The 12,657-nt window shown below is 59.9% G+C and overlaps 2 protein-coding genes across 2 annotated transcripts; one reads left to right on the forward strand and one right to left on the reverse strand.

The window, feature by feature from the left end:
* Positions 1-5,552: 5,552 nt before the first annotated feature.
* On the reverse strand, positions 5,553-6,493 carry CLPS (colipase; the record flags this gene model as incomplete). The annotated part of the gene is made up of 3 exons (XM_080633122.1): positions 5,553-5,690; positions 5,770-5,892; positions 6,398-6,493. The coding sequence occupies 3 exons, from the start codon at positions 6,491-6,493 to the stop codon at positions 5,553-5,555; spliced, it is 357 nt and encodes a 118-aa protein (XP_080489248.1).
* A 2,109-nt stretch (positions 6,494-8,602) lies between these two features.
* On the forward strand, positions 8,603-11,734 carry LHFPL5 (LHFPL tetraspan subfamily member 5; the record flags this gene model as incomplete). Its single annotated transcript, XM_080633123.1, has 2 exons — positions 8,603-9,014; positions 11,463-11,734. 2 exons carry the CDS (start codon positions 8,603-8,605, stop codon positions 11,732-11,734), a joined length of 684 nt encoding a protein of 227 aa, XP_080489249.1.
* Between the last annotated feature and the right edge of the window lie 923 nt (positions 11,735-12,657).

A 12,657-nucleotide genomic window follows, 5' to 3' on the forward strand; every position in this document is an offset into this window, starting at 1 on the left:
CATGGAGTCTGGCGGGTGGTGAGCAACGGGACCCAACCTGGGATGATCCGTCCTCTGCTTCTGTCCTCCCTCATTGCTCGATCCACGGCTCCTGCAATGAGATTTTACCCGCAGAAGGGCAGAGACCTGCCCCGGAACCCCCGGAGCAGCCCTTGCTCCATCACAGGACAGTGCCTGCCCCTGTCCCCCAGTGTGGCCAGGGCTGCCCCTTTCCCTGTGCATTTCCAGTCCATAAATTTCCAGCTTTGTGATCCAAACGCTGCAAGAAACCCTCATGCAAGCAGGAAGGGGCAATTCCAGACAGAGGCTTTTCCAAGGCTGGATCCACCCCTGAGTCCCCATTTCCCTCCCGGACACAGGGGCTGGAAGAACAGGCTGTTTTCCCAGATTATTTCCCCGCTGAGGAAAAGGGGGACAAGCCCCGGATCCCCCGGCTGGTGATGAGCGGGATGGGGGGTGAGTGGTCATGGACCAAGGGTCTCCCAGCCTCACACCACCGAGGGCAGGATGCCGCAAAGCCGGAGCAGGGAGGATAAATAAAGTCCAGCTCCGGCGTCCTGGCCGGCGGCCACTTCTAACACAAAGTACATTCCGGTCTGGACGTAACGAACTGTACCAGCCTCCGCCGAGGCGGGGGCTCCCCGCCGGGATGGGGGTGCCCGGGGGGGTTGGAGGGTACCGGCTGGTCCCTCTCGCTGTGCTGGGTGCAGGGATGAGGAGAATGCAGCCCCCCGGGGATGGAGACTGCGCTGTGCCATGGGGATGCTGCTGCCGGAGGGAGCTGCACCCCAAAGTCATCCTGGAGACACGGCTGTCTGTGCCCCAACCCTGATGGGAGCGCCGGGGGGGACACAGCACACAGAGCAGCGTGGCTCAGGCCGCTGCTGCGGTCGTGGTCCCCCACACACACCCCAAAGCTTCCAAGGTTTTGTCCCCTTGGAGCCGCACCGGGAGCGCGGAGCGGCCACGCGGGAGCGGGATCGAGAGCGGCCCCCGCCCGGAGCACCCCGTTCCGGCGGCGGGCGGGCTGCCAGGGCCCGGCCGGGACAGCGTGTACCGGCCGCGGAGCGCCGGGAACAGCCTGAGTCAGCACCCGGGGAGACCGGCCCCGTGGCCCCGCTCCGCCCCGCCGGCTGCTGGCGAGCCGCGCGGAGGCCGATGCCAACCCCCGGCATCACCCCCGGCGTCACCCCAACATCACCCTGACATCCCCCCCGCAGCCTCCAACATCCTTTTGCTATTTCCCCTTCCCCCCAGGTATTTCTTCCAGCATCGCTCCCAACATCACGCCCTAACATCACTCCTGGCACTCCACCATCACATCCCCTTCAGCATCCCCCTGACAGGTCCCTCACAGGACCTGGCCGTGCTCCCAGCCCAAAAACAACCCAGAGGAGTGACAGGGACCCCCAACCAGGTCTTGGGGTTGCTCAGAGCTGAGCTTTTCCCCTCCCACCAGGTCCTTCCCCAGGGAAGAACATCAGAGTGGAAAAACAGGAGAGCATCAGGCACTATTCCCTCCGTCACATGTGAAGGCAAAGCCAGAGAGGCCAGGAGAAATCTTCAACAATTGGTTTTGGCAAGAAGAGGCAAACCAGAGCTTTTCATGAATCCTTTATTTTTATTCTGCTGTTGCTAGAAAGGTTCCTCCAGCAAGAGCTCGAGGGACATCAGCTCCATCCCAAACCAGCTCCCTGGGACCAGGGAAAACCTGGCCCAGGTTTAGGAAAACCCCATCGAGGGTCTCAGGACTGTCCCTGGAGGCAGCTGTTGGGTGCATGGTGCGGCTGCACCCCATTGTGGACCTGCTGCGGGGGTTCTGCTGCTGCAGGCACAGGTTAGAACCATAGAATGGTTTGGATTGAAGGGACTTTAAAGCTCCATCAGCTCCAACCGCACAGGCAGGGACACCTTCCACTACAGCAGGGTGCTCCAGGCCCCATCCAACCTGGCCTTGAACACTGCCAGGGATGGGGCATGATGTCACTGGCCAGGGGCATCTCCTGGGGGATTTGGGGTGCCCCAAGCCCCCGGTGCTGGCTGGGCTGTCCCTCACCCTGCAGGGATGTGCTTCATCCCTGCAGCTCCTGCCTTGCAGGCACAGTGGGCCACCTCCAGCCAAAAGCAAGGGGCAGCCCCAGATGCCCACCTCTGGGGTACCCCCAAATTACTCCATGCACCTCCAGATGCCTCCAGGCAGCCCCTTGGGTGAATTCCCATGGCACAAGCACCCCATGAAGCAAAGGCACCCCCAGCACTCTCCAACCCAAACTGCATTGAGTTCCTCCAGCCCTGACAAAGGATCAGGCCCCTGCATGACCCCAGTCTGCAGCAAGCTGGAGGGGGAGACAGGATAATCACCCCATATATCGCTGCCCCACACAGGGTGCTATGGGGCTGCTGCTTGCCTGGGGTCCTCCAGTTCGACCCCCCAAGAATTACACCCCTGGGGCTGGCAGCCCCCCCTCAACACCCTTTATTTGGGGGTTCTGGCAGGGTTGGGGGGTGCTCTCCTTTGGGGGGGGAGTGTGTGCTGAGGAGGGGTCTGCAAGGACGGGCTTTGGGTGGGCACCCACTGGGGACACCGCTGCATTGTACAAGGGGGGGAGCGCAGACAATTGGGGGTGCAGGGACCCCCCGGGATGTGCAGAGCAGGAGCGTCACGGCCTTGTTTTGGGGTGAAATTCGATAGAAACGAGCGATGCGGGAGGGGCGGCTCTGCCCAGGCAAGGGTTAAAGCGGAGCGGAGGAGAAGAGGTGAAGGCCGAGGGCTGCGGAAGGGGGAGAGGGGGAGGAGGGAGGTTGGGGAGAGGGAGGCGAGAACATCCTGTACCCTCGGGGGAACAGCCCGGGGAGGGCCGCGGCGGGGGGGGGGCCACACATCAGGGGCAGCCCCGGGGTGAACGGGCGGGGATGAGGGTGCGGAGTGCGGTGATGGGGTGAGGGGGGAGCACCCCGGTGCTTGCACCCCAGGGTGAAGTAAGGTCCCCGATGGGGGGGGTCCGTGTCGTTCCCCCCAGTGAGGATGCCCTGTGCCCCCCCTTAGCTCAGGGTGCCCCCACCCTGGCGCAGGGTACCCCCCCAGGCTGGCAGCACCCCACGCTCGCCCGGGGCCCCTTCCTGTGTTTGTCAAGACGCCGTGAGTCAGGCGTCTGGCTTTCGGTTTAAGCCAATATTTACCAGTCCAGAGCTGCCAAAATAAAGTTGCCGCTTCACCAGTAAATATAGGGACAGATGGGGGGGCTGCTCATGTGTGTGTCCCCCCCCGCACAGCCACCCGATTTCCACCTCTGCCTCCCCCATCCTCCTCCTGCCAACATAAGGACACCCCAACAATGAGGTACACGCAAAATCCTCATCATAGACACCAGGAGCGGACCCTCCCCCCCAAGGTCCTCCCTCTCCAAAGAAGGGGTGACCCCCAAAGCGGGGCTCCAGGGCTGTGGGGATCGGAGTACTCCAGGGTCCCCATCGCACCCCCGAGGCTGAGCTGCCCCTGGGCTGGGGGAGTCCCCATGGCGGGGGGGGGGGGGGGTCTGGGCTGCGTCTGCCCCCTGCTGGTCCTCGGATGGTGCTAAACGGGTCCTGTGCTGGTCCTGTGCTGGTTCCTCTGCCCAGGCCTAGCCGTATCCTGCCAAGGCCAGGGATGCAAAGCCCCAGGCAGATCTGGTCCTATTCAAGCACAGCTCCCAGTATCCTCAGGATGTGTTCCTGGGTGACACCAGCCTCTCCAGAGTGGGGAATGGCTGAGGACCCCCTGCAGATGGTGAGGCTGGGGAGATTCCCCATGTCCCTGTGTCCCCTCGCTCTGCCCACAGGAGAGGCACTGCTGTCCCTTTCCCCATCTTCAGCCTCCTCCAGGCCTCACTCCTGAGGACGTGGACCTGGTGATCTCCTGCCCAGGGCTCCCCCAGTCACAATGCCAAAACTTTCAAGGCTCTCGCCACCCCCCCCCAGTTTAGAACTAAACTCCAGGTCAGCATTTCCCCTCTCACACCTCTGCTGAGCCGGGCTTGCAGGGGCCTGGAGCATCCCTTGCCCTGTCCCCAAGCTGCCGCCCATGTCCCCAACACCACAACAGGGACCCATCTGTCTGTGGGCACCCTCCCACCTGCATGCCCTGGGGCTTCTGCAAGTGCAGATCCCCTGATCCTGGAAAGAATGTTTCCTGCAGGGCATCCTCAGGAAATGGCTGTGGGTGCCTGGTGCTCCTTCTGTCTCCAGGGATAGAAACACATCAGATGCCACCAGAGAATCACTCTGCAGTGACCCCCTCACTTTCTCCTGCCTCCCCCCCAGTTCTTCCAGGGAGGTGCCTTTTCCTCTCTGTCACCCCCCCCAGCAGGTCTGCACCCCCTTCCCATGCCCAAACCAACAGCTCTGAGCTGGGCATCACCCCCTGCAGCCACCCTGCCCAGGGCAGGGTTAAGGGGATTTGCAGGGCTGCTCCCCCCATCGCCTTGCCCCAGCTCCAGCCTGAGTTCCCAGAGCTCCTGCACACCCCACAGCCGGACTAGCTGCTGGTGGAGGTGCTGCACGAGGGGAATCATAGAATCATGGAATGGTTTGGGTTGGAAAGGATCTTAAGATCATCCAGTTCCACCCTCCTGCCATGGCATGTACAACCACTGCCATTGTGTGGCCCTTTCCAAGGAGGACTCACACTCAGTCAGCATCCTCATGGCCTCGTCTGCTGACCCCGAGGAGGAGGAGGGCTCCCGGAGTGCAGGGTCTATATAGATTCTATAGAATCATGGAATTATGGAATCATGGAACGGTTTGTGTTGGAAGGGACCTTAAAGATCCTCCAGCTCCAACCCCTGCCACGGACAGGGACCCCTTCCACTAGAGCAGCTTGCTCCAAGCCCCTGTGTCCAACCTGGCCTTGAGCACTGCCAGGGATGGGGCAGCCACAGCTTCTCTGGGCACCCTGTGCCAGCGCCTCAGCACCCTCACAGGGAAGAGCTTCTGCCTAAGATCTAACCTGAACTTGCCCTGTTTCAGTTTGAAGCCATCACCCCTTGTCCTGTCGCTACAGTCCCTGAGCCAGCCGCATGCAGAGGTGGACATGATGACCAACACATTGAGCACCCCCAGCTTCCACACCACCTCCAAGTCCTTCTTGTCCAGTGACAAACCTTTTCTAGGGGACACTTCCAACCAGAAAGGAGCCAATAAACTGAGTCTGGCACAACCCAAAGGCTTCTTCAGAGCCCAGCACTGCTGCAGCTTCCCCTACACCCCCTTTGCCAACGCACCCCCCGAGCAGAGCTCAGCCCATGGCTCAGTGCTGGCCTGGACCAGGTGATTGTACAGTTACATATGATGTGCACACGTATATGGGTAAAGCCATCACAGCCCTGTGGCTTTTTCTGGGCCCTCCTGTCCCCGGCCCGTGCCGCAGCGATGGATGGAGTGAAAAGGCCGGCTCACAGCTCAGCAGAAGGTGCTCTTTACTTGAACAGACTCCTCAGGGCGGCAGCACAGGCAGGTACTGGCATCCCTGAGGAGGGGAAAGGCCGGGGGGGGGGGGGATTGGGGGATCTTCTCCTTCACCGCGACTGCTGGGCGTCCGCAGGGTCTTCGCAGATGCCGAAGTCACTGTTGGTGATGGCCCCCACGATGGACATATCGGCGTTACAGGACAAGCCGCTCTCACAGGGACACTTGTAGTACACCCCGTAGAGGCTCTGTGGAGAGCAAGGCGCGGTGCAGCGGGGGGGACCGGCCCCGCTGCCGCTGTGCCCCCGGGCCCAGGGCAGCACCTACCTTCCTGGAGCACTCCTGGAGCTCGGCCGCCTTCGGGGCGCATCGGGCCAGGCTGAGGCCGCTGTCGCGGTGGCAGCAGTGGCTCTTGCACTGGGCGCTCTGCAGACACAGCTCGCCCGCATCCTGCACCGCGGGGCGCGGGTGAGGCCGGGTCACTCTCGGCTCCCTGTTAACCCCCCCACAGGGGCTCGGGGGGTGTTGGGAGCCAGCTCTGCCTTTCCTCTGCCTCAGCAGCACAGCCGAGCCTCCCACCCTGCAGCATTTCCTTGTTCAGGCCCGAAACACCACCGCTGACATGCTGTTTTCTGCTGGCTTCATGGGAATAGGGCTGGGGCAGTGCAGGGAAAGCATTTTTCCCCCCTCCCCATTCCTTGTGGGAATGGGAATGGCTGGTACAGGCAGCTTGGAGCTGCGGTCTCATGCACTTTCAGGCTCCCATAGCCTTTTACACAGCTGCTTTCCCAGGCTCCAAGATCCCTTACAACCCTAGGAAGCCCACCAGGCCATCCCCGTCTGCCTCAGTTTCCCCAGTCACAGCCCATTTGGCTCTCATGTACCCCTCCAAGCCCCCCAGCGTGCCCCATTGCAGCACTCAGGGTGTCCCAAGCGTGGGGGTCAGCGTCCTTACCAAGTTGAAGATGAGCCCTCGCTCCTGTTCCATGGGCACGGCCTGGGCCAGGAGCAGCATGGCCAGGAGCACGCAGGGGTACAGGATGTTGGCCATGGTGGGCTCGCTTGTGCTTTTGCCACCGGGCAGGTGGGTGCTTTATAGCCGGTGGCTCTGTCAGCTGATGTGGCTGCTCCTATCACGCCCCAGCTCGTGGCATCAGGGCAGCGAGGCCAGTGCTGCCAGGGGTGTCCCCACGTGATGGTCCCACGATGCCCACGTACCCTTTGGCACCTCCTTTGGCAAAGAAGTGATGGCATTCCTGCATTTCCCAGTGGGAATTTCCACTCCTCCCTGCTCTCTGAGATGCCCTCCGTGCTGGGTGCTGATGACGGGCTCACAGGGGGAGCTGGTGCTGCGGCAGGAGCTCCATCAGATCCACCACCGCTCAAACGTTACCAGCACAGACACCAAGAAATCCACTCAAGAAGGCCCAAAGCATGGCAGGAGCCAGTTCAGCCCCTGATGGTGTGGCCTCACTGGGTGCTCTGGAGCCCACCGAGGTCCCCAGCCCAGGGGGGCCCGTGTCCTGCCAGATGCTGCTGGTTATTTTGCGGCTGATGAAAGGAAAACAGCCCTGGGAACGGCACAGCTTTTCCTGCCTGGCAATGCTTATGTCCAGGCAGCCCTGGCCTTCAGCAGCCACAGGGGTGATGTTGAGGCTGGTGCTGGCTGTGAGGTGACCATGGTGCTGGCACATACCTCTGTGGTCCCTTGGGATGTGGGGCAGATGTGGCTTCTCCAGTATCTGAAGGGGGCCTACAAGGATGCTGGAGAGAGACTCTTCAACAGGACCTGTAAGGACAGGCCAAGGGGAATGGCTTTAACCTGCCCGAGGGGAGACTGAGCTGAGCTCTTAGGCAGAAGCTCTTCCCTGTGAGGGTGCTGAGGCGCTGGCCCAGGGTGCCCAGAGAAGCTGTGGCTGCCCCATCCCTGGCAGTGTTCAAGGCCAGGTTGGACACAGGGGCTTGGAGCAAGCTGCTCCAGTGGAAGGTGTCCCTGCCTATGGCAGGGGTTGGAGCTGGAGGATCTTTAAGGTCCCTTCAACCCAAACCATTCCATGGTTCAGTGGTTCTGTGATTCTGGAGAAAGGTCCCCTGCAAGTGCCCACAGCCCGTTGGGGCTGCCCATGCTGCTCTGGGGTGTCCTGGCAGCCCCATGGACCGTTTCCTTTTCCACAGCGGGGCTCTGGGCACTGTCCCCTCCCTGCCTGCAGCTACAGCCAGCCCTGGAGCTGCCAGGCGATCCAGCCCCCCGTCACACTGGTGCAGCATCCAGTGCAGGAAGACCCTGGTGACACCAGCAGGCAGGGCAGAGGGGAGCAGCCACAGGGGCACAGCACCCAGAGGACATCCTGGGGCACACAGCACATCCTGGGGGTTCCAGCATATCCCCTGGCACATCCTGAGGCACACGTTTGAGCCAACACACATCCTGGGGGGCATCCCAACGTTGTCCAGGGTTGCGTGGTGCAGCCCAGGCCCATCCTGACACACGTCCTGGGGGAGCATGGCACAACCCAGCAAACACAGCATGTTATGGGGGGCACGGTGATGCTCCCCAGAGCACACAGGGTGCATCCTGGAACAGAGCCCAGGGCAGGTCCTCGTGTGTGTATTGGGAACACAGGGCTCAGCCCACAGGCACTGGGCACATCCCAAGGTGCATCTCACAGTGGAGGCACAGGGCGCATCCCGAGGGAGCATCCCAGGGATACAGAGCACAGCTTCGGGACACATCCCGGAGGCGATGTGCCTTGGGGCACAGGGCTCATCCCAGGCATGCAGGGCCCATCCTAGAGGCAGATCCTCGGGTGCACCCTGGGGACACAGGGAGAGCCCTGGGGGTGCAGCGCCCATCCCGGCGCTCATCCCGTGGTGGAGTCCATCGCGGGGCTCACGGAGCTCATCCCGGCGGTGCAGGCCTCATCCCGGGGCGCATCGCAGGGACCCATCTCGCATCCCGGGGCTGCTCCCGCTCTCCCCAGCTCAGGACCGGGGTCGCGCCGGCTCCTCCCGGCTCCTCCCCTGCTCTTTGCCGGTGCCGGAGGGGGGGGTCTCGCCGCCGCCCCCCGGGGCGGTCCAGCCGCCTCCGGAGCCTCCCGCCGGGGCGGGGCAGCGCCGGGCGCCCGGGAGCGGGGCCGGGGCCGGTGTCTGAGCCCCCGCCATGCCCGAGCTGCTGCCGGCGCAGGAGGCGGCGCGGATTTACCACACCAACTACGTGAGGAACGCGCGGGCCATGGGGCTGCTCTGGGCCCTCTTCACCCTCTGCTTCTCCATCCTGATGGTCGTGACCTTCATCCAGCCGTACTGGATCGGTGACAGCATCGACACGCCGCAGGCCGGTTACTTCGGCCTCTTCTCCTACTGCATCGGCAACGCGCTCACCGGGGAGCTCATCTGCAAGGGCAGCCCCCTCGACTTCGGCACCATCCCCTCCAGCGCCTTCAAAACAGCCATGTTCTTCGTAGGCATCTCCACTTTCCTCATCATCGGCTCCATCCTCTGCTTCAGCCTCTTCTTCTTCTGTAACGCAGCCACTGTCTATAAAGTCTGTGCCTGGATGCAGCTGGCAGCAGGTGAGGGGGCTCGGGGTGATGCTCGGGGGCGCGGGGCTGCTGATGCTCCATCCAGAGCTGCTTTTCTCTCTTTGCCTCTGCCGGGGGAGAGTCTGGCCAGGAAGGGGTCCCCAGTGCAACCTTCCAGCCCCATTTGCTCCCAGTTACTGGTTACCAGTGGAGACTTTGCAGCAGGCAAAGCCTGTCAGAGCAGCTGAGACCCAGCAGACTCCTGATGCTCCATGCTCCGTGCTGCAAACCCAGGCAGCAGCGGGGTTGAGGCTTCAGAGCATCATCAGTCCAAGAGCACTGAGCGCCACAGGGCCTCCTGTGTGCCAGATCCTGCGGGGATTAAGCAGGGAGACAGTGATAGCGTTTGCTGGGTTATTGTGGTAACTCCCTGAGCTCAGGGGATGATGTACTGGGGAAGTGGAACAGGAGGAGGGGACTGACTGCAACACTCGGCACCATCACCCACACTTTCCTGGCTTTCTGCTCTTCCCCACATCCCTCTGCTCATCCCCGTGGATCTCCAGCCTCCTCCATTTCTCCCCTGGCACAAGAAGACACCTGAGACACTGGTAACCCAGCTCCTGCGGTTGAAGCCTCGGCTGAAACCCAACCCAGCCACTCCTGAATCATTCATGGATTCAATCTATCATCCCATGGCAGGGACACCCCACGGCATCGGGGCTGCTCCAGATCCTGGCTGCAGAAGTGAGCTCAAGCCAAGATTTAGATAAGAGGCTTGGGGCAGCTCAGCCTCCTGGGGAGCGCTGGCAGGGAAGGGCTTTGCTGTTGTATTTGGGGCTTTTACATACGTTTTTGTGCTGAGTGGCGGACAGAAACCTGGTGCAGGTGCTCAGGCCGCATAGATGAGCCTGAATCATCCCTCAGCCGGCTTCTCTGCCCCAAACAGGCTCTTGGGAGCTTTGGAGCCATCTCGGGGCTGGTGCTGCAGCATTTCTGAGGGTTATTTTACAAAGGTGACAAGAGGATCTATTTTGTGGCCTTTGCTGTGCTCCAGGGTGCCTCTTCCCCGAAGAGGTGGTTTCTGGCCACCTTACCCCGTTTCTCTGTGCCCCTGCTCTCTGCTGGCTACAGTAATCAAACACAGGAGAAAACAGCTGCTTCTCAATGAAGGGAAATGCTCCCTGCAGTCCGGGATGCTGCTTGCCGGCCTTGCCACCCTTCTGTCCCCAAGCCAAGGGAAAAAACCATCAGCAAAGCGTGAGGCAACTGCCCCCTGAGAGAGAAGAGGCACGAGGCCACGGCAGGGAGCATCCTGCTGCTGCGGGAGGCTGCAGATGTCCAAGAAGAGCAGAGACAAACATCTGCTTCACAGAACCATGGTTTGGGTTGGGAGAGATATCAAGTCCAACTGAATCACATCGCAGATGAGCTCAACTTCTCCCTTCTGAGCCTGGTCATTCTTCTTGTTGAGCAAATACAATTTCTCTGAATGTGTGAAAAAAGAAAAAGGCACTTTTGAGATTTTGGGACGTTTTTGGCCGAAGATGGCCCTTCGGCTCTGAGTTTGTTGCCACTCCTGTGGCAAAGCCACAAAGGCGATGCGCAGAGGGACATCGGCCAGGCTCTTGGGCGGTATGTGCTGAGGCTGGGTGTTGGGAGCAGCCACAGGAGGAGCTGGTGGCTCATGGCTGGGCTGGAACCACCACAGCTGAACAAGCAGAATTAATTTGCAGAGTTGCTGCTGGCAGCTCTACCTTAGCAAAGCGTAAGCTAAAATCTGGCCAGGCATGAAGCAACAGCAGGTTCTGAACCTTGCACAGACTAAACCCATCCGGGTGTTGCTTGGAGGAAGTGTTTCTTTGGAGGCACAGGGCCTGGGATGCGTGAGGAGGCAGGAGAGGTGTTGCCTGGGCAACGCAACAATGGGAGATGCCGCAGCAGTGTGTCCTTGATAGGGAGCTCGTTGGAATGTAGTGGGCTGTGTCCTGCTCCTCCCTGGCTGCAGGGGGGCAGCAGAGCAGAGCCGAGCCATGTGTGACCAGCAGCCACAGAGCTCTTTAAGCCTGTGGGTGGTATGTAGTATTTTATCTGTCCATTGCATCAAGGTCATGCTCTTAGAATCATAGAATAGTTTGGGTTTGAAGAGACATTAAAGCTCCTCCAGCTCCAACCCCTGCCACGGACAGGGACCCCTTCCACTGGAGCAGCTTGCTCCAAGCCCCTGTGTCCAACCTGGCCTTGAACACTGCCAGGGATGGGGCAGCCACAGCTTCTCTGGGCACCCTGGGCCAGCGCCTCAGCACCCTCACAGGGAAGTATTTCTTCCTAGTATCTGATCTAAATCTTCCACCTCCCATCTCCACATTCCAGCTCAGCAGGTAGCTTGTGGCTGCTGTCCCTGGCTGTGGCAGTTGGGCTGGCAGTAGGTGATGTTTAAGGTCCCTTCCAACTCAAACCATTCCATGACTCTGCTGTCACATCTCCCTCTCCCCACAGCTACTGGGCTGATGATTGGTTGCCTGATCTACCCCGACGGCTGGGACTCAACCGAGGTGAAGCGCATGTGTGGGGATAAGACGGACAAGTACACACTGGGTGCCTGCACTGTCCGCTGGGCCTACATCCTCTGCATCATCGGCATCCTTGATGCTCTCATCCTTTCCTTCCTGGGCTTTGTCTTGGGGAACCGACAGGACAACCTCCTCCCATCCGATTTTAAAGTGGAAAATAAAGGTAAAGGCAGCTGTGAGCACCTGTCCTGCTGCTGAGGGTTCTGACCGCAGCTGTTTGGAAGGACAGTGGCTTCCTTCAGTGGGAGAAGTGGGATTGCTGTCATGGGCATCCTGCTATGTCCTAGGAGTATAGCGAGCCGGCAGCAGGCTGAAAATCAATGGAGCACAAGACAGGAAGCCAAAATGAGCTGAGGGGCTTCTCCCTGTCCTGTTTTAAATTGGTTTTATTGCTTTTTGAAAGCAAACCTTGCAAAACGCACCCACACCTTCAGTTTTATACCACAACCCATTAACATCATCATTCTCTTTTTGTTTTACAGAAGAGGGAAACCACTAACAGAGCTGATCACCATGTAAGTGATCCCCCTGGGCTGATTTCTGCTGTTTCTCCTCAGCATGTGTAACACTGCTGTTGTATTTTGATTACTAAAGGATTGGCAACTCTGTATTTTGGGCTGTAGTCAGACTGGGTTTAGTTGTGGTTAAAGGGGAATTAGTCTTTGCTTTGCCTTCAGGGAAAACATAAATCCTTGCCAAGTGACTAAAAAAAGCTTACAGTTTGAAGTCATTCTGCATTGGGTGACAAGTGACTTTCCCTCTGTTCTCAGGGACACCCAGAGCTCGACTTCCGTCAGCCCTTCTCTTTAAGGTGACTTTTCCAAGAGCTTTAAACTTACTGCTGTGGATTTTCTACAACTGCTCCTCCTGCCTGGCTCAGAGCTCCCTCAGAGCTCATTTGACAGAAAAGCCCAAACTGGACTGAGGTTTTAGCTTCTGGAGTCCAGCAGCACACCTGGCAAGAGGGGAGGGAGGGTGACTCATTGTGGCTTGGGTTTTGTACACCTTCTTTCAAGGATATTGATTCCAAATTAAAAAGAACATGAGTGGTTTGGATTTCATGCATCTCCTTGGAGCAGGGGAAATCCTCTGCCGGGTCCCAGGTTGTACTTGAAAAGACC

This window comes from Psittacula echo (genome assembly GCF_963264785.1).
Source record: "Psittacula echo genome assembly, chromosome: 22".
Lineage (NCBI taxonomy): Eukaryota > Metazoa > Chordata > Aves > Psittaciformes > Psittacidae > Psittacula > Psittacula echo.